Source organism: Heloderma suspectum, chromosome 6, assembly GCF_057233095.1.
Source record: "Heloderma suspectum isolate Gila_16-S chromosome 6, 16-S_ref, whole genome shotgun sequence".
NCBI lineage: Eukaryota > Metazoa > Chordata > Lepidosauria > Squamata > Helodermatidae > Heloderma > Heloderma suspectum.
The window spans coordinates 17700120-17725938 of record NC_139463.1 but is presented as its reverse complement, the minus strand read 5'-3'; the positions used below and the strand labels follow the sequence as shown (position 1 = coordinate 17725938).

At 43.9% G+C, this 25819-nt stretch overlaps 1 protein-coding gene across 3 annotated transcripts in view; it reads left to right on the top strand.

The window, feature by feature from the left end:
* LOC146340505 (transmembrane protein 45B-like) overlaps window positions 1–25472 on the top strand; it is a 36816-nt gene extending 11344 nt beyond the window's left edge. The window contains exons 2-6 of one of the 3 annotated variants that reach the window (XM_084807268.1): window positions 10117–10319; window positions 11598–11810; window positions 18630–18814; window positions 21852–21997; window positions 23791–25472. In XM_084807268.1, the coding sequence (XP_084663394.1) occupies window positions 10136–10319; window positions 11598–11810; window positions 18630–18814; window positions 21852–21997; window positions 23791–23905 (843 nt within the window). In that variant the 5' untranslated portion in view covers window positions 10117–10135 and the 3' untranslated portion in view covers window positions 23906–25472. The remainder of the gene's footprint in view (window positions 1–10116; window positions 10320–11597; window positions 11811–18629; window positions 18815–21851; window positions 21998–23790) is intronic. The other 2 variants (XM_084807269.1, XM_084807270.1) reach the window with 2 other exon arrangements.
* Window positions 25473–25819: the final 347 nt, after the last annotated feature.

Sequence of the window (25819 nt, the reverse complement as noted above, 5' to 3'; positions counted from 1 at the left end):
ATCACTGTTGCAAATACAACTGTTGGGCATGGGCAAGAAGCTGGTTAAAATTCCTGCTTGGACTCAGATTCCCCATAAAATGGCTAGACAAGTTGTTGGCACAGAGAGCAAATGGTGCAGTGCAGAACTGAGATGCATTTTTGCTGATGGGAGAAAGCAGGGGCAAGCAGCAGCGCTTTGGGCCCACTGCTACTCCAGGGAGAAATGAAGCACTCTTCCCAAGCTTAAAGAGTGAATTGCATCTGCAGTGCTAATGACAGAAGGGGCAAGTAAATGATTAAGCAACTGCATGACATTGTACACTAACATACAGATGACATTGAAAAGTCTCTCAGTGAATGTGGGTAAAGAAATAAAGTGTGCTACAGAATAGATAAAACAATGGACTAAGAACATAAAAGGCCATCGGATCATACCATCTAGCCAAGTATCCTGTGTCCATGATGGGCAACAAGATACCTCCCGGAAGGCCACAAGCAGGACATGAAGGCAATTGCCCTCTCCCATTGTTGCTTCCTAGCAACTGGTGTTCAGTGGCATATTGCCTCTAAACCTGGAGATTGTATCTAGCCTTCAAAACTAGCCTATGCACTTTGAGAGCTTCCGATTCAAGGACAGGGCAAGTAGGAAAGAAGTCCCGTGGCAGGTCCTTTGGTCTTCCCTGCTGCTGCAGCCACCTAATAAAGAAAAATCTTCTGAAAGCCTTCATCTCAGTTCTAGATAACATAGATTGGTGATTTAGAATTATATAACAGGAAGGAGTAGAGAAGCAGCATGGCCAAGGGGCTCCAGGGATTGTCAAAAGGCTCCCTGATGGGATGTGGACCTTGGCCAGTGCCTAGCAATGCTAACCCCTGGCTGCAACCCTGGATAGAAGCAAGAGTGGGTCTGGGATTAACGCCATTGGGTAGAACCCAGTGTACTTTGATGGGTACAGGGTGGAGTCCAGTGATTTGGGATGGATTTGGGCAGAGAGCCCACCTGGTAATTTGCTTTCTAATGCAGCTTCAAATGCAAATCTTAAAGGATGGTTAGACTCTTGCTTTTCTGGCAATTGCTGGCCCCAAAGCAAAGAAAATCATAGAAAAGCAAACCTACTGAAGCTGTTCTTTCCCGCGACCCGCCTCTTCCTTTTATTGATTGGCTTGGCAGTCTTACCTGTTCTGTCCATTAATATATAGCGTAACCTTATCTATAGAAGATCATGATGTTCAGACATGCTTATGGAATCAGCCATGCCTCAAGCAGCAATGTGATGGGACAAATATTGACCCATCTGCAGCCTCCAGTACATGTTGGGATCAGGAGGATTTGATTTCCCCTAGAGGAGACTCCAGGGCAGATCCTATGGATGCACCACTCTTGGGCCCTACTGGATCCAAGGACTCAAGTATATATTGTTACAGAAGAGCTTCAGACACATGGGCTGGCTGTTCATGTGTGCTATGGGTCATCGATTTATTGGACATTACCCAATAAAAACTCAATTGGGTTCCAAAAGGCATAACTGGAATAGCTGCCAGGATCATAAATGCTCTGGAATGCTGCAAGAGTTGTAGGATGCACTCAATGCACACAGTACTGTCTTGATTTAGTGGAAGTGAGTGTTTCCCATGCAGCTCAGAAATACATGCAAATGCCTACCTAATTGCCTACACCAGCTAACCAGGGCTGACGTCAAGGGTAGGCACGGTCGGGAGCCTGCTGTAGGCCCACAATCCAACAGGGATGCAGTGACAAGAGCCCCCTGGAATTGCTCATCCTCTTCACCATTGTAATGTGCTTGTTCTCACTCTGGCCCAGACAATGGAGGTGATGAGAAGGAGGAGCAGCAGATGCCACTGCCTAGTTGCTCATTGGCTCTCTGCCTGTCAAGCAAGCAAGTGGTAGCAATGATGAGAAAGAGGCGGAGGAGGAGCAATAGCAATAGCGGTATCTATAGCTCCTCCTTCTCACTGCCACTGTTGTCTGGGCCAGAGCAAGAGGCAGATGAACAAGCGGGTTGCGATGGTGAAGAGGAGGAGCAACTCTAGAGAGCTCTTGTCAGTGGGCCTCTGCTGGGGTGTGGGCCCTTGGCAGATGCCCAACCATGCCTAGCCTTGATGCTAGCCCTGCATAGGGTCATCACCTGTAATGAAGGTCACACCTCCTGAAACCTTAACAGTTTGGTGCTGAAAGCTGTATCCTTCGCAACTGTGAAGGGAGGAGTGGGTATGCTCTAGCTCCCTACAGTGTAGGCAGGGATAAACAATAACCAAGTAGGCTGCCATCAGCCCTTACGTCCACCACAGCCTGAGCCAGGGGACCCTCAGGCCTTGCAGAACACTCTTGAGGCTTATGAAATTGGGTGTCAAATCACTACACCCTATTTTCAAGCCCCAAGCCTGAAATGATAAACAGTAGCAATTAACCAAGCAGAAGGCTCTTAGCACTAAGGCTTACTTGGAAAGAAGCACACAGCTGTTGAGGTAGGTGTTAAGTTTATTTACAAGGGAAAGGCGAAGAGGAATACAAAGGCATAGAAGAACCAGGGTAACCTTGTGAAACAATATTCCAAGCAGTAAACAACAAAATTGTCCTAAGCCTGCCCTATACATTACCTAAGCATGAGTGTCCCAATAGGACAGGACCCAGTCGAGGATCTGAAGAACCAGAAGCATGAAGGCAAGTTGAAGCATGAAGACGAGGACAAACAGAAAGCTCTGAATCCCCTCCTTTTATGCTCAACCCCCTAACAACTCAAGGAAGATCTCAGTTAGCCAATAACAGCCTGACTAGAGCAGCATTCCCAAACCCCATAGGGGAGGGTGAAGTTCCCACAGGAATGCAGCTGAGATCATTCAGTCCAATTAGCTGAGACCTTCTGGCCTTGAAGACTAGAGACATCTTGAGATAACAGATGGTTGCATCATTATGTGCCACTTCAGCCTGGGCACACAGAGCACAAAAAGAAAATTGAGTTCTTGACAGCAACTACACAGGAGCCCTGGGGTGCACCTTTTGCATTTGATTACCCTACCACCTCACCATTTGGAAATCATTACATCAGTGCACCGCTGTAGCTTATGTACTTATTGGTGCAAAGCAAGTGAACAGACCTCTTAACCATATATTGGCATGTTGTGCAATTCATGAGCAAATTCACACCTTGCCAGTTACTCTTGGTCACTTCATAATGCTGTGGAGGATCTTCAGATATACACTGTGCAGTCCAAGACATGTCTACTCAGAAGCAAGTCCCACTGAGTTCAATGGACCTTACTCCTGTATAAGCTGGTTTAGGATCAGAGCCTTTACAAACAGGAAGTCCTTTTATGAAGATTAGAGAAGTTATTTGTAGTGTGGAAGCCAGCCAGCCAAATGATCGAATTACGTCCATGCGCTCTAGCTGCAGGCGTTCTGAATAATTTTTGAATTATTATTAAATGATTATGATGTTTACTATTTAGGCAGTACATTGCCTAAAGCTGCTAGGCACTGTGCACCACTTTTAAATGTATTATTATTTTATCCTGAGCAACACATTTGATCTATGCCTTCAACAGGCACCTGCCCTCAGGCTTACAGTCTTGCAATTATATAAACTTAGAAATGCACATTCGTCCATGCAACCCAGAGAGTTCACGTTTTCACAGTTGGAAGTCACAAGTGCAGTAGTGGCTGGTGCCCACTGAGGTTGGTCACCATAAGTGGAGACAGGAGGTCACCTTAGATGGACCAAGCAAGACACAGAAAGGGGAAACTGAGGCTCATGAATTTTAAGACCATGCCTGCAAAGCGAAGTGTGTGTGTGTGTGTGGGGGGATATTCTCAGAGCAATACAGACAGCAATAATCAAAAGGCTACCTTCCTCATTCCTCTGGTGACTGGATTTGATGAGCTGGCACTGCTGGCACCTGGCTAGCATGCTGGCGGGCCTCAACACGCACAGGGCATCTCTACATCAGCCTAAAATCCTGCATTTCAAATGGGGTTTTCTGCTTCATTTTCCCTTTTTCACCTGCTTCCTTTCCCCCCACCCCCTTCCCCCTCCTTCTCCCCGTATCTGAGGCTTCCATTATCTTTCATTGATCTCGCTCCTTTTCTTGCTGCTTTTCCTCTTTTCACCGAGGGAACTCAAGCAGAACACAAAAGGGTAATTTGATAGTTCATTATCTGTGATCTATTTTAAAATGGAACAAAGGGCATTTAGGTGCAGGAGACACCTTGGAGGCTCACGGAGTCATGTAAAGAGCCCGCAAACTTCCATGAAGGAGCAATCTCAATTGCGGGATAAAAGCTCCGTGTGAAGGAGCCCACACTCACTGGGGGTAGGGGGAGTTTCAGACTCTCTGTCTTTCACTTTCTCTGCTGCTGCTGCTGCTGCATTGCCTTACTTTGAAAAAGGGTCCAAGGCTGGAGCTTCTTCACCACACCACCACTGCTGCTCAAAAAAATGTGCTCTGCTGCGCTCATCATCATGAAGCAGGGAGAAGGAGAACAATACAATGCCCAGCTGCCAGTTTGCTTCCTCTGTGCACGTGAGGGAGCTGTCTGATTCAAGTAAAAGCACTCACTGACTGGCTGTGGGTGTGCTCCTTGGCACCATTTTCCTCAATGAACCCTTTGGTCCCCTGAATCTCGAGAGGGAGGGGAGTGGGTATGCCCGTATATGGCATCTAGGCAGTGTGGGGGACCCAGTGACCTGCCTGGTGCCAGATCAGATGCTTGGAGCAGAGAAGGAGGAAGGCGGCTGTGCAGAGCTCTTCTTCTTTTGCACATCTGTAGCTGTGCTCCAGAAGACAACATGGAATTCTGGTTGGACTTGGAGTGGTCACTCAGATATGGTATGTGCACTGGAAAGAGAGAGAGAGAGAGAGATGCTTAAACAAAAAGCATCAAAGGATACCCAGAATTTGACATGGGGAACACAAAAGGGGCTGTGCAGGCACACATGCACACACCCCAAATGACAGACACAGGAAATACATTTTCCAAATACGATTTTTTCTCATACATTTTCCAAATTTAAAAATTGGATTCACTGAAGTTATGATAAGAATCCCTTTTGAAGCAAGGTTGGCAGCAGCATGCCAGCCAAATGGGTACACTTGACAGGCAAGTTTTCCCATTGCAGTACACCAAAAGTAAATAAATAAATGGAATAAGAAGACATCCTGCGATCCAAAGAACTGTACAATAGCATTGCATGCCGAGGTGGCCTTTAGGTTTATACCCCCGCCCCCAATGCCACAGTTCAAGCTACTTATGAAACTATGGGAGCTTCTAAAACTTGTTGACATGGCATGCATCAAATATGAATTCTCCAAAGTTGTCAAATACTAAAGGCCATTGCATGTCATCTATGGAATACTGCCAAATATCAAACACAGAAATCAAATAGACTAGGTTGTCAAATACAGATATCAAACCATCCTGGGATGTTTGGCAAATACTTGAGTGTTCAGAGAATAGCTGGAAAATGTTTGACATCAAAGTTCTCAGAGATTAGTTCTGGGAAGCAAATCTATTTCATCTCTAATAGATGCCATCAGTGCCATTTACAGCCATGAATGGAAATCTAAAATAATTGTACCCAAGTACGTACAAAGTCCCTAATATAACATTATCCCAAGTTTACCAGTGTGTTCCTACTACCCATAAATAGGGCTAAGGCAAAGACCAGCCTTCTCCAACCTGGTGCCTCCCAGATGTGTCGGACTGCAAGTCCCACCATTCCCAGCCAGCATGGCCAACACATCTGGAGGGCACCAGGTTGGGGAATGTTGGGAAAGAGCAACAGATCCTTCACCTTACTAGATATAAACGAGGAACCAATTTTCTGGGAACATTTTAATGACTGTCATTAACTTAGTTAACTTTGGTAACTAATCTCAGGACATACAGGGAGCCTCCAAGCCTGTGCATGAGGACTGTGGCTATGGAGCACTTGGCTGCATAATCATCCATCATCTCCATGAACAAGTGAAAACCCTTTCCTAGAATACTAAAACTTGCAATGATGGGTGAAGGTCGAAGCACATATTCATGCTTTTAAAACAAAGAAGCAAGACGATGGTGAAAACAACATCTAAAGCACCCATCAACAACCATGAGTGAGGAATGGTGAAAACACGATAAAAACCTCATCTAGAAAGGCCCTGAGTGAAGACACACCTACTGGCACCCCTAGGCACAGGCCCTGCCATAGTGCACCCCGATAGCCTTCTGAGGGAGGTTCTATCTGCCCCATTCCCCTGAGAAAGGGCAGCAATATAACTCTACCCCTCATTCTGTTCTCCCCCTGGCTTCAGGCTGTATTGACTGCAAAGCTATGTTGTTAGGGAAGTCTGTCCCGTAGTGACTGAAGGTGGTGGTACAGGCTTCAAACACACAGGCACATTTAAATTCATTATGATTATTTAATGCATTTTAAAGCCCAAATAACTCTGAGATGCACACCTGTAGGGTCCCCTTAGCGTGCCTGCCAAGTTCCAGGTGTCTAGGTTTCACCATTTTGGTGTTATGACACTGACAGGCAGACTGACAGCACACATCCTCTATTATTATTATTATTATTATTATTATTATTATTATTATTATTATTATTATTATTATTATTATTGTTCACTGGGGAACACCAGCAGGAGAGGGCAGTGGCCTCCATGCTCTACTTCCCTGAAGCATCTAGCTAGCTACTGTGTGAAGAGGAATGCTGAGCTAAATCATGACACCGCAATTACTGCAGATCTGCTTTGGATCAGAAACAAATCAGGGTGCTTCAGAACTGGTTTAAAACAAAGCAGGAGGTAAATAAAGAGATGAAGTGGCTGGAACTTGAGAAGCAAAGCTTTGTTGCTTCATTGCATTTTTTAGAGGCACTTTTTTTTGCCTTGCCTTGCCTATGCTGAACTTTGTAATAATTTCCAGCCTGCTCTGGAGCCTTTTACATATAAGGAAGATGTCAGGAAGTGGGGCTGAGGAAGGGTGTCTGAGAGAAAGCTAGCATGTAATTGACAGGTTTATTTGTCGATGGAATGATGCCTGATATTGCCTGTACTTAGCTCAAACAAACAAACCAGAAAACAAACAAAGCAGGTCTTGTGACAGCAGAAACTCTCCAGCTTCAAGTGCCTGCCTAGTGCAACCCTACCCCCACCCCAAGACCTATTTGTCCAAAATTTGGCTTTGTCCATCAAAAGAAGCTACCAATACCATCCTTGCAAATTCCACCCAATTCAGTTTTTTACAAATACATTTTCCTATCTAAATCAATGGGAAATGCAAATGGAGCGTTGCTTACAAAGCAAACCAACTGTACAAAGCAGGGATGAAATGTAGCAACATAAGCCCAGAATGTAACAAAACAATGTGGTTCTCCAAACACAGCAACAACTACGGACCAATTCATTCATTTCTTTATTGCCTAGCTCCTACTAGGACCAAAGTTCATGCATTTTACAGTGCAACACTATAGATGCCTACTCAGAAACAAGTCCTACTTAGTTAAATGGAACAGACTCCCAAGTTGCAGCCTTAGCCTAGTACACTAGCTAAAGTAATTCAGTTGCTCATGGACTAAGCTGTGTTAACTGACTCCAGAAAGGATAGCCCCTGGTAAGAATGAAGTTCATGGCTATTCTGCTCTCTCTAGCATTCAGCTGAATCACTCTTCTCCCTTCACCATGACAGATATACTTGGCTATTTCAGAAGCCAAATACTGTCTCAATGAAACGCATGCCCTAGTACTTCGGGGAAGCGTATGGTTAATTGCAAATTATTGAGTCCTGCCCTATTTTACCATTTCCTGAAATTTTCCTACACAATTGAAAGTGAACAGGGTACTTTAAAAAAGGAACACTCGTGAAAATTTTACTCTTATATTGTTCACAGGTAAAGAATTTGTGGTTCTTTTCTCGTGTGTGTAGACAGAGGAGGAGATGTCATAAATTCATCTACTGATGCTAAAATTTGAATATGATAATGTAGCCATGAATACAAACTGCTTGATTACTTTTGTGATATGGCAAATTGATTTCGAAGTGTGTTCTGGATAACTCCAGGGTTATTCAGAAACTTCCCAGGGTTTACTAGATGAGATGATAAGAACATAAGAAGAGCCCTGCTGGATCAGACAAGGATCCATCTAGTCCAGCATTCTGCTCACACAGTGGCCAACCAGCTGCCTGGGGGCAACTCACAAGCAGGGCCTTCCGCCCATGTTCCCCAGCAACTGGTGTACATAGGCATGCTGCCTCTGATACTGAAGGTACCATGTAGCCATCAGGACTAGTAGCCAATGATAGCTTTATCCTCTGTGAATTTGTCCAATCCCCTTTTAAAGCCATCCACACTGGTGGCCATCACTACATCTTGTGGAAGTGAGTTCCATAGTTTAATTAGGCACTGTGGAAGAAGTCCTTCCTCTTTTGTGGAATGCACTGTCTGCTTCTGAAGGCTGATGGTGACAGCCAAGCACCTCATGCAAACAGAGTAGGTGCCCTATAACATTTCCCAGAATCCTGTGCAACATGCAGTGGCTCTGTGGCTGTTGTTCAGACTTTCCTGTGGAGATGACATTTATTTGTTTGTTTGTTTATTACATTTATATCCCATCTTTTTTCCTCCTTAAGAAACCCAAGGCAGCTGAGGCAGAAAGAATCCTGTGAAGTTTGAAAAACACTCTCACATAAATGGGGGGAGGGGGGATGAGGATGGAATCAGCAAATCATGGCAGATAGGGTTAACATAAAAACCAGTGTTGTAGTGGAGCCAGGGCTCAGAGGGTCAAAATGCCAATTCCTTTTCATTAGGAGGGACAATGATATCATCTGCGAACCCTCTCAGACTCCCCTATTCCTTCTGAGCTTCACTGCAATCCTCACAGTAGTGGGGCGGGGGGAGGAAGTATTTTCCCAGCCACAATATATAGTTGTGACTACCCCTATTGTAATGCAAAGATTTTGAGGGTGACTCCATCTTAAATGCGCAATTAAGACTCATTAGCTTTACAAAGGCTAATGAGTCTTAATTTACCTGCTTCTGGTAGAAATAAAAACTGCTAGAATTGGTTTGTTGACTCTGAGATAAAATGCTTCTCCCTGGTGCTGGGTTAAGAAACTTCTGAGAAATCTTCAACACACACACACAGAGACAGAGACAGACAGACAGAGAGAGATGTGGATCAACACAGCTACCTACGTTACTGTCACGATGAGTGCCTCTGCTTTAAACTTTACCACTACATCACTGGTAAAACCATAAGAGCCATGTTGGATAAACCCAAAGCAGGGACCATAGCTGAGTGGTAATAGAGCACATACTTTGCATACAAAAGGTTCCAGGTTCAACCTCTAGCATCTCTGATTAAAGCATCAGGTAGCAGCTGATGGGAAAGACTTCCACCTAAAACCCTGGAGATCTGCAACAAGTGAGGGTAGATAATAGTGGGCTAGATGGACAAATAGTGTGACATGGTATAAATTTGTAGAACTGACATCTGTAGATCGCCCCCAAAGATTCCTGCTGTGAATGTGCACAGGAGTACACAACCCATGTGTGTGTTCCTGCAAGAAGTTGGCAGCACAGATCAGCAGTGGGGCTTTCCACAGCCCCACCAAATGCCTGATACCATCCACTTCTGATGCCAGCTATGTTGTAAATACTTCTAATGCTAAGCTGGCCTTGACTTCCCATGGGGTCTCCTAAATATTCAGCCCTAAAGAGTCAACACAGCAAAGGAAGGCTTACCAAACTGGGCAGAGAGAAACTGTAGAATGATCAAGTCCCAAAAGATCCAGGCAAGAGATTTACTGCAGATTAGCCTTCTCCAACCTGGTGCCCTCCAGATGTTTTGAGCAAGAACTTCCATCATCCCTGTCAATTGCCTGTGCTGGCTGATGATGAGAGGAGTTGTAGTCCAAAACTTCTGGAAAGCACCAAGTTGGGAAAGGCCGCTGTAGACAAAGACTATAGTAAAATAATGTTTCCTTCAAGTCACATCACCAGGAAAAGCAGGGGGGAACCCATTATTTCCCCAGTAAGTTCCTGCTGCCACCAGGTTTAACAGGTCACAGTTATTATTTGCATTCTTTTTATGTAATCTACTTAAACTAGCTTCTGTTTACCCCACTCAGGTTTTGTGAGTTGGCCAGAATGGCAAATTTTAAAGGCCATGCTCTTCCAGGAAGTTTCTTCATACTCTTTGGCCTCTGGTGGTCCGTGAAATACCCGCTGAAATACCACTGCAGGAAGTTCAACAAAAATGGTCAGGTGCACCATAGTGTTGAGAATCTGGAGATTATTGAAGGGTCGGTCAAAGTTGCCTTTTCAATAATAGGTGAGGCTCAAAATATGATGATTTACCAAGCATCTGGGTAGAGATGGATGAATTTGTTACTTTCAGTTTCTCTCAGTTACTTATTTTTCCAACCCTACATTTGGCTCATCCCAAAATGCTGAGAATTTGTAAAATGAAAAACCTATGTGCATTTTTGGTGCACATTTCTCCTAACACATGCATTTTTGGATGCAATTTTGCCTAACAGACCCATTTTGGGGCAAGCAATTTTCTTTATTTATTTATTTATTATTGCATTTACATCCCACCTTTTTTTCCTCTTGCAAGGAACCCAAGGCGGCTTACATTATCCTCCTCCTCTCCATTTTATCCTCACAACAACAACCCTGTGAGGTAGGTTGGGCTGAGAGTGTGTGACTGGCCCAAAGTCACCCAGTGAGCTTCCATGGCCAAGTGGGGACTAGAACCCGGATCTCCCAGCTCCCAGTCCAACACTCTTGCCACTACACCACACTGGCACCACATACACCACATGCATATTTAGCATTATTTTACTAATAGAATTATGTTTGGTGCATTTCCCCTAATATAGACATTTTTGTACACATTTTTTTGATTGGAGAACTCCACTGCAAAATTCTGAGAAGTGTGAATTTCAAAGAATAACTGAATTTCAGTTTGCGTATCGGTTCAAAAGTGCAAAATTAGGTAAGTCTACATTAAAATGAAGACTAGATTAATTTCTCCTGCATCCCTACATCTGGGGTTGTTGCCATTTCTATTAGCTCTGGCATTATGCCTTTTAACTAAGGCTATCACAAGTTAAAGAAATCCTAAGATGCAATCCTATGCATGTTTAGACAGAAAAAAGTCCTACCACTCCCAGCGTGCCCCAGCCAGCACTGCTTTTCTGCTGTGCTTTTCAATTTCTTTTCCATTTTTTTCCTATTTCTGCTGTGCTTTTTTTAAATACATGTTTTGGACTAGATGTTAGCAATTGTTAGCTACCTTATGGATTTTTTTCAATTGAATGATAAGGTGCAGACATTTTAATAAAGTAAAATAACTAAACAGAACATTGCAACACTGCTTTTAAGGCAGTGTGACACACAGAGATGTGGAACGTCTCCTGCCATGGATATAAACGATAGGAGAGTTTGTGCTTGCTTTCAACGGCAACAAGCATGGAGAACTCAAAATGGAGCTTGCTGCACTCTTCAACGCTCCCCAGTTCTCAAATGGCATTGTGACTTTTCGCTCCCTTCAGGAGAATTTGCCTTTGGGCAGATCTGCTCATCTTTTGTCTCTGTTGCTTAGGGATCCTTGCTGAGCAGTTTGTTCCAGATGGCCCTCACTTGCATGTCTACAGTGGAGAACAACATGGTTGGGTGAAGCTGATGAACTGGCAACATTCGACCATGTACCTGTTCTTTGGCATCTCAGGAGCGATGGACATACTCACCTATTCCCCAGCCAAAGTGCCTGTAGGACTGGATCGCCTCATGCTTGCTGTCGCACTTTTCGTTGAAGGTATGTACTCATATAGAGACTTGGGATGCTTCCAGAGAGATGGATCCATGCAAGCACTCCCCATCCAAAGACATTGTGCAGTGGTTCCATCTTTTCCTCCTTAATGGATTCTCTGTGGTAAGGAAAGATGGAAGAAACAGCGGGACAACAGGGGAGGATTACAAATGGATGACATCATTGTCTGGACCTCCCATAAAACTCCATGGATGAGACAGGGCAATTTATCAATACAAGCCTCATCTGGAAGCACCCTTGGAAAGATAACAGGTAGATATAGGAAGCTACTTACCACAAAGGTCAGAAATCTCCTCCTTCTCAGTATTGTCAATATTGTCTGCACTGACTGGCAGTGGCTTTATACCGTGTCAGACAGAGATGTAGGGCACCTGCTTTGCATGCAGAAGGTCCCAGGTTCAATCCCTGGCTTCTCCAGGTAGGGCAAGGAGAAAATCCTGCCTGAAACCCTCGAGAGCCACTGCCAGTCAGTGTTGACAATACTGGGCTAGATGGGCCAACAGTCTGACTCAGTAGAAGGCAGCTTCCTAACCCTATCTGGAAATGCTGGGGATTAAACTGGCACTTTTTGGATACTGCAGATCTCTGACAATATCATTGCTTAATGTTATTGTGGGGGGAGACTGGAAGGAGTTGTGGTCCTCCTAAAAGATCAGGTTCATAGCCTGGGCATGTTCCTTTACCGTATCCTGTCCCTGGATCTTCAGATGGCAAGGAATAGGTTTCCACAAATAAGTTTCCCTTACCAACCTGCCCGGTCACTGGGGTCATCAGTGGGCTCGCTCCTGGTAGCTCCACATGGACCTATGGCCCAATTGGAGTCTACCAGGAGAAGAGCCTTCAGTGTGGTGTCCCCATTTCTTTGGAATTCCCTGCCCCTGGAAGTCAGGCAGGCACCAGCACTGCATTGTTTCCAGCACCTCCTGAAAACAGCACTGTTCCAGGAGGCATTCCTTATTGACCAGTCACAGTTTCTATTGGCATTGTGTTTTTTAAAAAGTATAATTTTACTGTGGTGTTTTAATATTTTTATTCTTTTACTGTTTTATCTTTTGTGTTCACCACTCTGAAATCTGCTCTAGATGTGGAGCAGTATATATATAAATACTATAAATCAATCAATCAGTCAATACATACATACATACATACACTTGATGCACCAGCTGCAACCCTTCCTGAGTTTGTCTGACTTGGCAACAGTTATCCATGCCTTGGCTGCATCATGTTTAGACTATTGCACTGTGCTCAGTGAGGGGATACTCTTGAAGAGCATCCAGAAAAAAAAAAAAAAGATCATTTGTCTGACTCAGTACAGGACACCCTCATGTTTTCATATAGCGACAAAGGTCCGTCTAATCAGAGCTATGGTTTTCCCAGTAGTAATGTATGGCTGTGAGAGCTGGACTATAAGGAAGGCTAAGAGCTGAAGAATTGACGCTTTCGAACTGTGGTGCTGGAGAAGACTCTTACGAGTCCCCTGGACTGCAAGGAGGTCAAATCAGTCCATCCTAAAGGAAATCAACCCTGACTGCTCATTGGAAGGACAGATATTGAAGCTGAAGCTCAAATATTTCAGCCACCTTATGCAAAGAGAAAAGTCACTGGAAAAGACCCTGATGGTGGGAAAGATTGAAGGCAAAGGAGAAGGGGACGGCAGAGGATGAGATGGCTAGATAGCATCACGGATGCAATGAATATGAACTTGAGCACACTCCGGGAGAGAGCGCAGGACAGGAAGGCCTGGCGTGCTATGGTCCATGGGGTCACGAAGACATAACTTAATGACTGAACAACAACTGAGGAAGACAGTGTGGCATTGGGGGTTTTTCAGGGAATTGAAGACAATTTGAAAATGGTATCATTGGTCATGGTCACAAATTCTTCCCACTTTCACCACTGCTTAAAGATTTTGAGTATTGTTTTATAAACCTTGCAAAACCCATTTAACTAGGAATGCCAGACCATGGGGCAAAAGCAACATGTGTGTACGCCTTGGGAAGTGAAGCCTCTTTCAAACCAACTCTCCTAAAATCCATTGCCTGCCTCCAGCCTTAACAACTGTTTCCTGAACTCTTTCAAATTATACTTTCTCTTGCATGACCATTACTAAATATTGGGCAAGCAAGTCGCATGAGTGAATGTAGTGCTCAGACTGTAACCAGCAAAACTGAAGATTATAATTTGACACAAGTCAAGCTAGGGATGCTGGAGAAATCTGCAATCATGGATTCAAATGAGTTTGGATTTCTATGAATCCGACCTGGAGATTCTATCCTGGACTGGTGTTTTCCGAGTCATGCGGATTCCGTGGACTTACAGAATGGTTTTTCACTTGGTGTGTGTGTGTGTGTGTGTGTGTGTGTGCTACATTGTATTAGCACTAATTCACATTAACTAATGCTCATTAGCACATTTGCGCAAATGTGCATTAGCGCAAGTAGAATGAAATTCTGATAAAAAGAATCCGATTCCGTCAATGAGTGGATGACAGAATGAAAGACACCTGCCAATCCACGAAACACTGATGGGATGGATTTAACAAAATCTGTACATCCCTAAGTCAAACAGCTCTTCTTACATCATGTGCTAATTAATGGCAGGGAGCATAAAGACTCCCCAGACAAGCTGCAAGCTGGCTGCTACGGATCCCTCTGGTGATGTAAGGCAGCAGCCTGCTGTCGTGTTACAATAAATGGCTAGCAGAGGTTGCTCTTGTCTTACATCTATCAGTTTTCATCCCTGTGACTTGCTTATCCCCAGAGAGCAATTAACGCCTATCTAGGCAATGTCAGTCTTGTCTGCTTTCACCTGGCAAGTGAGATCAGAGCCGTAGGTTCGCTGACTGACACAGTGAGAATAATGCTGCTTCCTTGATTAATTTCCATGGAAGTCTGCAGCCTCAGTTCCAGGCGCCCCTTGTCTCAAACAGGGCAAGTTGATCAGGGCATGAGAAAGGCTGTTTCTCCTGTAACCGTTCCTCCGTGATCTGCACTCAGTCTCCACCAGAAAATCTTTTGAGGTTTCATGGTGTGGGTGAGGGAGGATGAGGAGAGAAATATTGCAGAATAATTTCACTCCATCTCACCCCAGAAACTTATGGGACAAATAGTAGAGGGTCTTTAGGTCCAACCCAGGCATTTTTCACTGGAGATGCTCCTGCACTGTATTAAGTTTAACCACAATCAGCAATTAGAATATGGATCCAACAAGGGGTTTATAAATGTAAAGAACTTGCCAAAGATCATGGGATAATCTTATATGATGAACTTGCCCAGAAGATGTCAGACCAGAACCCCTCATTTTTTAGGATATACAAATAAAACAGTTTATAGCTAGGATATTCCAACAGCTCCCTACCTTAAGATGCTAATCAATAACATAGAATTGTGATTTACCCGAGTGCAGAATACCCACATCCCTGAAACAGGTCCGCACTTCCTTGGTTTAGATTGACATCTGACCAGTCTTGTGTCTTCTGCTATTCACCACACACAAAAGCACACTCACTTTCCTACTCTCTTTAACAAAGGGTCTTTCCATTCAGAGCTTGAAGCGACCTACCAGAATCCAGGTTATTTAGAAGTCATTATTTATTGACCATGTTCCATCCCACCCTTCCTCCAAAACACTCAGGCAGCAGACATGAGCTGAGTCCATTTCATCCTCGCTGATGTGAGCTGAGTCCATTTCACCTATTTCACCCATGAGGACTGAGAGTTAAACCTGTTCACACCTTCAAAAGTGTGTGGTTGCAACATGTGAAGGACAAATGGGATCACGGGTTGAACAGATCCCTCTGCATGGACATGTAAAGGTCCTTCTGCCCCATGGGCAGGGTCCCCAAGAGCGTGGACATGGGACTGTGCTCAGAACTTTCACTGAATGTGTGTGGGAGGAAGAGAAGAGATCAGGACAGTGGGCATGCTGCCGCTCCCCCTCTGCCTCTTGAGACTGCACACCCTCAAAGGTGTGAACAGGCCTGTGGCATCTTGCCTATCTGGTGGGCTTCAGACATCGTCATGGATTTTAATCCAGATCTCCTCAGTCTGAGTCCTATACTCTAACTGCAATACCACACAGGCTTGGTCAACATTTTAGCCTGCAGGCATCTCTCACACTGAATTTCCCTCAATGTCACTGCCTCTAAAGCAGCAGGGCAGAATTGTTTGGGATGGGTGGGTGGGCCAGATTGCCCCACATGCCAGATGATGTCAGAGGGTATGACCCTGGCCCTGTTGTCATGTTGGGGGCATGGTCCTCCCCCTGATGTAAGAACATAAGAAGAGCCATGCTAGATCAGGACAAGGGTCCATCTAGTCCAGCATTCTTTTCACACAGTGGCCAACCAGCTGCCCAAGGAAACCCACAAGCAGGACTTGAGTGCAACTGTATCCTCCCTCCTGCCCATGTTCCCAAGCAACTGGTGAACAGAGGCATACTGCCTCTGATACTGGAGGTAGCATATAGCCATCAGGACTAGTAGCCATTGATAGCTTTATCCTCCATGTAACCTCCCCTTTTTATTTGTTGGTAGCTGGGTTTGGGACTCATCCAGTCATCCCCATGCACAGGTGAGTCCGAACCCCTCCTGCCTTTCACCCCTGCTGCTACCTCCATGATCGGAGATAGCAGTGGGGATGAGAGGCAAGGGGACTCTCCCATCACACAGGTGACTCCCAACCAAGATTGGAGCATAGCAGCAAGGATGTGCTCCAAGGGGTTTCCTCCAGGAATGGAGCTTGGAGCCTAAGCCCCACCCCCTGGAGGAACCCCACAAGGCAATGTGGAGCAGATTGGGGTACCCTGCAGACTGGATTAGGCCCATGATTCAGAGGTTCTGCACCACTACTCTAAAGCTACAAACCTTTAAATTCCTATTTAAATTTTTGATTTTATTTATTTATTTATGAGATTTATATACCACTTACCGTATTTAAAAATATATATCTCCAAGCTCTTTAAAAGGCTTGAGCACACTCCGGGAGAGAGCGCAGGACAGGAAGGCCTGGCGTGCTATGGTCCATGGGGTCACGAAGAGTCGTGAATGACCGAACAACAACAAAATGCATCCAGTACAGTAAAGTACATTGTGATATACATTAAAATACAATTAAAATACAGAACAATTGCTAAAATATTTATATATTACATTGAGAAAAGCATTAAAATCAACTCACAACACCATAATTTTAGCTGTATTTATGTTGATCTATACATGCAATAAATCTTTGATTTGGCAACCACATGGTGCTGGGCTTTGAAACATTCCTGTTAAAAACCTAAGCCTGCTTTATACCATGACTGCATCATCACTCTTTTGGTCTTTCTAGACATATGCGCAAAGAGTGGTCTCGCAGCCTTGGGCCATTGAAGTCAGGTTGTTGTTGTTGTTCAGTCGTTCAGTCGTGTCCGACTCTTCGTGACCCCATGGACCATAGCACGCCAGGCCTTCCTGTCCTGCGCTCTCTCCCGGAGTGTGCTATATTAGCCTACTGGATCTTTATTGCATACTGGATCTTAATTGGTTTTCATGAGGCTGTCTAACTTCACTGAAAATTCTGACTCATGAATCCACCTTCCCAAACCTGGTACCCTCCACATGTGTTGACTACAACACCCATCACAGTATGGTATTCCAACATAGTAAGGTGAGGTTAAGGTAGTGTGAGGATGGAACCCAGGCGCCTTGGTTTGATTTCAGGTTCTGAGTCAGATTTGGAGGCAATGCTAGATGAAGCCCAGTCGAGACAGAGAGCGGAGGACGAAATTCCTCAAGACTCTCCAGGAGTCAGGGACGAATCTTCCCAGAAGCTTATCGAACAGGAGGCCCAGGTTCAGAGACCATCTTCCCCATTCCCAACCCACTTCACCTGTGTCAGCCGTAGGCAACTGCCTTGCTTTGTTTACCTAATTAGGTTTAGAGGACAGCTCCTAGCCTTCACAGACACTATAGGTGTGACGACGTGTTTAAACTGAATAAGGACTGTGGACTGTTCAGCGAGTTTCTGCTGCCTCACCGTTCAGTGAGAGGGCTTGGGACCCTGACAGGTAGGTACAATAGGGTTTGGATTTGACTGGGCAGAAGTAGCCAGGACCTTGGACAGATCACTGTAAGAAAGCTGGCTGGAGCATTCTCACTCATGGAAAGGAAACTGCTGCTTCAGCAAAGTGCAGGTGCTGTTGGTTCCACCCCCTCAGAGAAGCTTTCATGACACTAAAGAGCCACTGCATGGTTCTAGAGCAGTTGCTGCTATGGCACAGGAGCTACAGGGGCTGCTCTGGAACTGAGGAAATTACTATAAACTTCCTCTGGCCTGGAAGGACTCGGAGTGGGTGACAGTGCCCCTTTGGGAGGTACCTCCACCCTATCCATGCCCTCTTCCATGCTTGAGTGTGGATCAAGGCCAGGGAACATGGCAGGGGCATCTAACCCCCCTAAGCATATTTGGTAAAACTATGATCCAGAAAGGTACTTCTTTTCAAATACCCTGTGAGAGGTCCATCACTGTTTCTAATTCACATGTTCTCATTGCTTTCATACCTAGATTTAACACATTGTCTAATTTTTCCCTCGACATTGGGGCTTAAAAACCAATGGTATGAGTTCCCATTGGGGAACTCTACAATAATGAGATGCCAATTCTGCATTGTTCATTCTTTCATAAATGACACTGTGACGGAACATGGTATGTTCCTTTACAGTTTGATATGTATGCCTTAGAAGAGCAAAAATGATATATCCTGATGTGAGCTAAATAATCTTTTTTACGACTGCAATTTTGAACATGGTATGTATTTCAACAGGCTTCCTCTTCTACTTCCATGTCAGCAACCGACCAATGCTGGATCAACACATCCATTCCCTGCTGCTGACTGCCATCTTTGGTGGAGTTGCCAGCACCCTAATGGAAGCCTTCCTTCGAGACAACATAATCTTGGAGCTCTTCCGTGTCAGCCTTGCCCTCCTGCAAGGAACTTGGTTTTGGCAGGTTGGCCACACTTTGATTTCCTTGTTAAGATAGGACTGTCACTGGGGATGTCCAAGAGATGATGACACTGTGGTAAAGCCCAGAAGGCCAAGGTTTTCAGCTGCACATTGGATGACTCTAGGTTGAAAACCTGATGTAAAATGTTTGAACCATTTATGCTGGGAAACAAAAGAAGTTAGATATTGGAGGGATAGATTTGAAATAGATAATACGAACTTCCAGGCTGGGTGGGCTTTCCATGCAGTCTTTTTATGTTTTAATTATGGTTGTTTCTTCCAAAATCCTCCTCATCCAACTTTCTCTCCAAATTATCTAGTCTTGTTTCTGAAATGGAATTGATGCATTAGAAACTCCATTATAGCTTTTTTAAAAATTCCATATTTTTTCTTTAAACAGAGCAATGTGTGTATTCAGTTTTCCCCAGGATCCAGCTCCTTCCATTCATCTGTGTCTTCCTCCCCACTGCACTCTACATTGCCCATATACTTATGTGTGCATTGATAATTTAAAACACTACCAAAAGCCATCTTGATGTCATCGTACCCATGAGTGCATCAAGATTCTTTTTGAGGTGGTGTTTCACACCAGTGAAACATTGTGCAAAAAGAATCTTGATGAGATCATTTGCATGTTTTATCAATGCACACATGACTATATGTCACAGACTGGCAAAGCCTTATTCCATGAATGGAAAGGAAAACAAGCAAAATAGTGTGTCCCACTCCTTTTTGCTCTTTCCTTCCTGTGGCCTTTTCCACTGCCAACAGGTGGAAGTAATTAATTCTCTGGCTGCCTCCCCCAAACCAGACTCAAACATTTCAGGTCTCAGGTATCTATTTTAGGTAGTGTGGGTTTGACTATTAGATACTGGGAGAGCCAGCATGGTGTAATGGTGAGAGTGTTGGACTGGGAGCTGGGAGGTTCGCCTGGCACCTACATTGTATTCCTTTCAGCACCAGGTGAGGACCTTTTTATTTTCCCAGGCATTTTAGTATTTTAGCTTTCTAGACTTTTAGCTTTGCTGTTTTAAATCTGTATTTTAAACTCCTGCACTGCTGCTAGGTTTTATTGTGTTTGCATTGCTATATTGTGGTTTTAATGTTCTATATATTTTAAATGGTTTTATTGTGTGCTGTTTGGTTTTAATTTTTGTGAACCGCCCAGAGAGCATCGGCTATTGGGCGGTATAGAAATGAAATAAATAAATAAATAAATAAATAAATCTGGCTCCCCTCGGCCATGGAAGCTCACCAGGTGACTTTGGGCCAGTCACAGACTCTCAGCCCAACCTACCTCACAGGGTTGTTGTTGTGAGGATAAAATGGAGAGGAGGAGGATAATGTAAGCCGCCTTGGGTTCCTTGCAAGGGGAAAAAAGGTGGGATATAAAGGAAATAAATTAATAATAATAATAATAATAATAATGATAATGACGATGATGATGATGATGTAAGGTGGGTACCCAAAGAAAATGAAACCACAAAATTTTGAAGAATAATGTTTAAAGTTTACTGTAGGAAAATGTCAATAGTAAAAATGTCTTTAAAATCTAAAAAGATACGCATACATATACTATATGAGCAATAGGGTAATAAAACAACCAGAGACAGACACACTGAGATAACCTAACTAGACTGTGTTGCTGTTTTGTCCAGGTTCCCTTATCCAAGCATTATCTTACTGTCCTTGGTCCAGCCTTCTGAATCAGAGCTATTGTTCCAGGAACTTACTTTCCAACAGCTCTTTGGCCTCATTTTTTTTCCTTCTCTGTTTCTCTGCCTCTGGATTTTATCTTCTGAACTTTCTCCTCTTTCCTGCTCGGACCAATCCCTTGTTTATTCCTGCCAACTAGGTTACTATATCCTGTGATAAACTCTCTCTTTTTTCTTTTGCTTACCTCCTGTTGAACTTTGTAATATCCTGCTTTCTTGATGGACTTTTTGACCTTTGCTTAACTTTTCACCCTCCTGCTTCCTGTGCTAAATTTCCTGTTACGTCCTAAACTAAACTTCTTTCACACCATATTATGCCAGTGCCTTGCCATAAGCACCAGCTTCTAGTCTGTTTCCCGCCAAATTCAGGGTGTTCATATTAAGCTTTAAAGCCCTAAATGGCATGGGGACAACTTATCTGAATGAACTTCTTTCCATATATCCATCTGGACTTTAAGGGCGCAATCCTATGTATGTTTAGACAGAGAAAAGGCCTACAACTCCCAGCATGCCCCAGCCAGCAATTGTAGGCCTTTCCTCTGTCTTAACAAACATAGGATTGTGCCCTGAGATCATTTCTGTGGCCCTTCTCCAGTTGCTACCACCAAGTGAGGTGCAGTGGGCCACTACTAGACGGAGAGTCTTTTTCAGTGGTGGTGTCCCAATCATGAAATGCCCTCCCTAGAGAGGTTTGCCTGGTACCTACATTGTGGTCTTTTCAGTGACAGCTGAAGACAGTTTTATCTTCCCAGCATTTTCAACAATATTTTTTTATGTGTGTGTTTTTAATTCTTTATACTAACGTTATCTGCTGTTGTTGGTCATGAGTAGGGATGTTGGAGAAAACTGCAACAGAATAAAATGAGTTTGAATTTCTATTAATCCATCCCACAGATTCCACAGTGGACTGGCTTTTCCTGAGTCTCATGGATTCCCGACACTTGAGGACTGGGTGTTTTTTTTACCTACCAGAATTTTATGCAAATGTAGTCACAGAAAAATACTAAAGGTATAAGAAACACCAGCCAAAAATGCACTTTCCCCCCATAGACTAAAGCATGAAAATGTGCATTTTGGAGGGATTTGCACATTTTAGCGGGATTTGCGCATTTTGTCGGGGAGTTGCACATTTTTGCCAGTGCAAATTTGTACAAATGTGAATTTGCACAAATGTGAATTTGTAAAAATTCAGGAAATAGGAAAAAATCAGATTCTGCCAATGAGCGGATGATGGAACAAAAGGCACCTGACAATCCACGAAATGCAGACAGAACAGATTTTACAAAATCCATACATCCCTAGTCATAAATATTTCTTTTCTACCAGATAGGTTTTGTGCTATACTCACCATGGGGAGGACCAGAGTGGGATGAGAAAGACCACAACAACATGATGTTCATTACCATGTGCTTTTGCTGGCATTATGCCACAGCTATCCTCATTACAGCTACGAACTATATGCTGGTTCATTGGTAAGTTTTCTGGAATCTTAAAATCATTGGCCCCAATCCACATATAGTTGCACAAGATGGCATTGCACATGACCAGTCATGCACAAGACATGCATGACTTTGTAAAAAGAAAAGTGCAGTGTATAGCAAACTCCAATAGGTAACCAGGGTGACTGGCTTATAAATGATTGGGTTACAAAACTGGGCAATTCATGCAAAGCAAGGGAAGGCAAAGCAAAGCAACTGCTCTGTTTTATTGTTTCTGTATTGTTTTTAATGTTTTTGTATTGGCTTTTATATTGTATTTTATATATTTCTTACGTAAACCACTTAGTGATGTTATGATATCAGGCAGCATATAAGTTGTTTAAATAAATAAAGATAAATAAACCACAGAAGTCATGTGGCTACTCTTAGGCAGTCTGTGCAGCTAGCTACTCAGTGGGACATAGGAAGCTGCCTTATAGCAAGTCGAAGCGTGGCTCCTTCTAGCCTGGTATCATCAACACTGACTGGCAGTGGCTCTCCAGGGTTTCAGACAGGAATATTTCCAGCCCTTCCTGGAGATGCTGGGAATCAAACCTGGGACGGTCTGCATGCAAAGCAGATGTTGTGCCATTAAGCCACCTGTTGCTCAGACTGAAGAACTAAGCTTGAAGAAACAGGTTCCTGCTGGCTCCCAGAATCACCTGGTCTGGGCTGATAAGCTGCCATTATTTGTCTGGCCATTGTCTGTCTGCTGCTGCAGCACAGCAAAGATCAGATCAATAATTCACTCTGCCTTAGAGCTCCTTAGTGGCACAGGAAGTTAATTGCCTGGGCGCATGGGGCCATAGTTCCTGGTTTGGGTCACTTGCCACCTTACAATAGGGAAGATCCCCCTATCCACCCAATCTGGTGTCTTACAGCAAGGGTAGGGAACCTTTTGTATGTGAATGGCTGCATTCCTTCATGGGTAATGTGTCAGGAGGCTGCATGCTGATGGTAGGTGAGACCAAAGCCAGTGGTGGGTGGGACCAGAGAAAAAGTGGATGGGGCCACCCCTTCTCTCTCTCTCTCTCTCTCTCTCTCTCTCTCTCTCTGTGTGTGTGTGTGTGTGTGTGTGTGTGACACCCCATTCTCTTTCTCTCTCCTTCTTTCTTCCCCCTTCTCTCTCTTTTTCTGCCACCCCTTTTCTCTCTCTCCCTTCCTGCCACCCCCTTCTCTCTCTCTCTCTCTTTCTCTCTCTCTCTTTTTCTTTCTTCCCACCCAGCCGGCTGCTGGTGGGGTGAGGGGGACAGATCACTCTTGCCAGAGGTCTCAACTGATCACTGAGGGCTTTTGAAATATGCCAAGGGCTGCAGGTTGATCACTAGGGTGATCACTTATAAATCACCAAAAGAGAGGAAACGCATCACCTAAAAAAGAGGACAAAAGAGGGTAGTGATTTGCATAAAATTTGCATATGCTAATTTGCATGTAGATATGGAAATATAGACATACTTGTTATAATTTAAATAGAGATGCAGTACAGCTCACCATAATGCAGAGGAGTGGGACTACGAGATCTGTGTGCTTGCCTGTTCAGTCTGCTTTTCAGGTGCAAACTGTTGATGGACAACAGTTATTTATCTTTAAACTGGGATTGGATAGGACAGTCATTCAAATAGAGGATGCCTTCAAATTGAGGATGGTCCTTTGTAAGCATTCTCCTCTGTAAAAGAGGACACCTGGCCACCTTTTTGCCCACCCCCGCCCTACAGTAAGATTAATAGTCACCTTAACAACATCAGTGTGTGTCTGATTACAAAAACTGTGCTTGTCATCATTCACAGCTGCATCCGGAGCTGTCAAAGAAATGATGGACAAACAGAGATCAGGCTCGGGATCAGGAAGAAGCATGAGAAAAGTGCTCACACAGCCCTCTTAAATGGATCGGATGAGGAATGAGCCGAGATGGCTTCTTCAGTTGGTTTCTTTCATTTTCAGAAGACTTGAGAATCAAACCTTCTTAACATCCCAGAGATTAACCCTATCTGGGAAGATTTGAGAATACATTTCCCAGTGCTCTGCTGCATGTTACAAAGACACCTGTGATGAGAGAAGGCCACCATTCCTGAAATTCCTTTGAAATCCTCTTATCTTGAAATGTATTCTTACACTCACCCCACCTCCCCAAGCGGGTGAAAAGCTCGGGGTGTGTGTGTGTGTGTAACACTTATCCAGGTTTAGTTTCCTTTTGAAGGAAGTCACTGGAGGCTTATGACACGAGCATAAGGGGAGGCAGACAGTTTAAGCCCTTCAATAGAAAACCCTGCTGCCCTACGTCAGATCTCTAGGGAGTGGCAGCTTTAAACCATATTTAAAATGTTATGGTTGTTCCAGAAGAAAACCAGATAGGGCTAATGCCGTATAGTGTGTAGAATGCTGGATTTGGATCAGGAAGAGTCCCTGTTCCTGATGTCACATTCCCTCAGCCTACTCAACTTTGCAGGGTTATTATCAGTGTAAAATGGGACCAACACATCTATGCCACTGTGGCATCTTTGCTGGAAAGAAAGGAAGCGAATGTAATAAATAACAAATTGATCCATTTTCAGCACTGGGAGTGATATCCAGGTTGCCTCTGTGGGAGTGCTGCAAATTTCAGCTGCCCTTCTAAAGGGCACTTACATCGAGTGGTGGACGAACTTACCCCAACAGAAATCGCAATTTGCTCACCAGTTTCTGTATTCCTGTATCCAATCCTGAGTGAAAGTTCTCCATTATCCCGAGTTCTCATTTTGTATATACAAACTGCTAGCAGACCAGCTTCCCTTATATATACCCAGAAAACTTTAAGGTCAGCAGAGGAGGCCAAGCTGATCATTCAGAAACTAACAGAATGTCACCATGTAATATCTTGATGACAGGCATTCTCAGTAACAGCTCCTGCCCTCCGGAAAACCCTCCCCCAGGTAGTTCAGGAGGCAGAAAACGTGGCATGTTTCAAATACCTCCTGAAAATGCACTTGTTCATCCAGGCTTTCCCTGGCTTGTAATTAAGTTAAACATGCAGCTCCATCTTATTGCTGTTTCTGTTACCTGCATTTCTGTATGTATGCTTGCCTAATGTACACATTTTTTGCAAACAATGTTCCTAATATAATGCATTTTTCATGTTATTTTCCCTAATATGCACATATTTTGATTGGAGAACTCCACTACAAAATTTGGAGAAGTGTGAATTTGGAAGGAGAGCTGAGTTTTTGGTTTACATAGCCGTTCAAAAAGTGCAAAATTAGGTAAATTCACATTAAAATGCAAACTGAATAGATTTCTATCCCATTCCTAGTGGTAGAACAGTAAAATAAAAAGGACTCAAATCCTTAGTTTTCCTACTCCACATGTTATGAGGTACTTGATCCATTTCAGTTGTTTTATGAAATTATCCAAGGTCAGGTCTTGCCTTCTTAAGTTGATTGCCATGTTCTCTGTTTCTCCCCCAACCATATTATAAATGGCCACATTTTCATACACGCCCTTTGTGTCCATAAAGCATCCTTTGAACACCCATCATTGTCAGCAAAAATACAGTGAGTAGACACTGATGCTGGAGAAACAATAAATGAAAAATCCATGTATGTCATTACAGCGAAGAGCTTGCCAGAGCTTCCTTGCAAATGGAAGACAGCAGGGTATGCTTTGCCCTTTGAGATGCTATAGTGCTTTATTCATTCCAGAAAAATGTATTTTTCTGCTTCATTGACTACGCTAAAGCCTTTGATTGTGTGGATCACAACAAACTCTGGCAAATTCTTAAAGAGATGGGAGTACCAGACCACCCTACCTGTCTCCTGAGAAACCTGCACGAGGGTCAAGAAG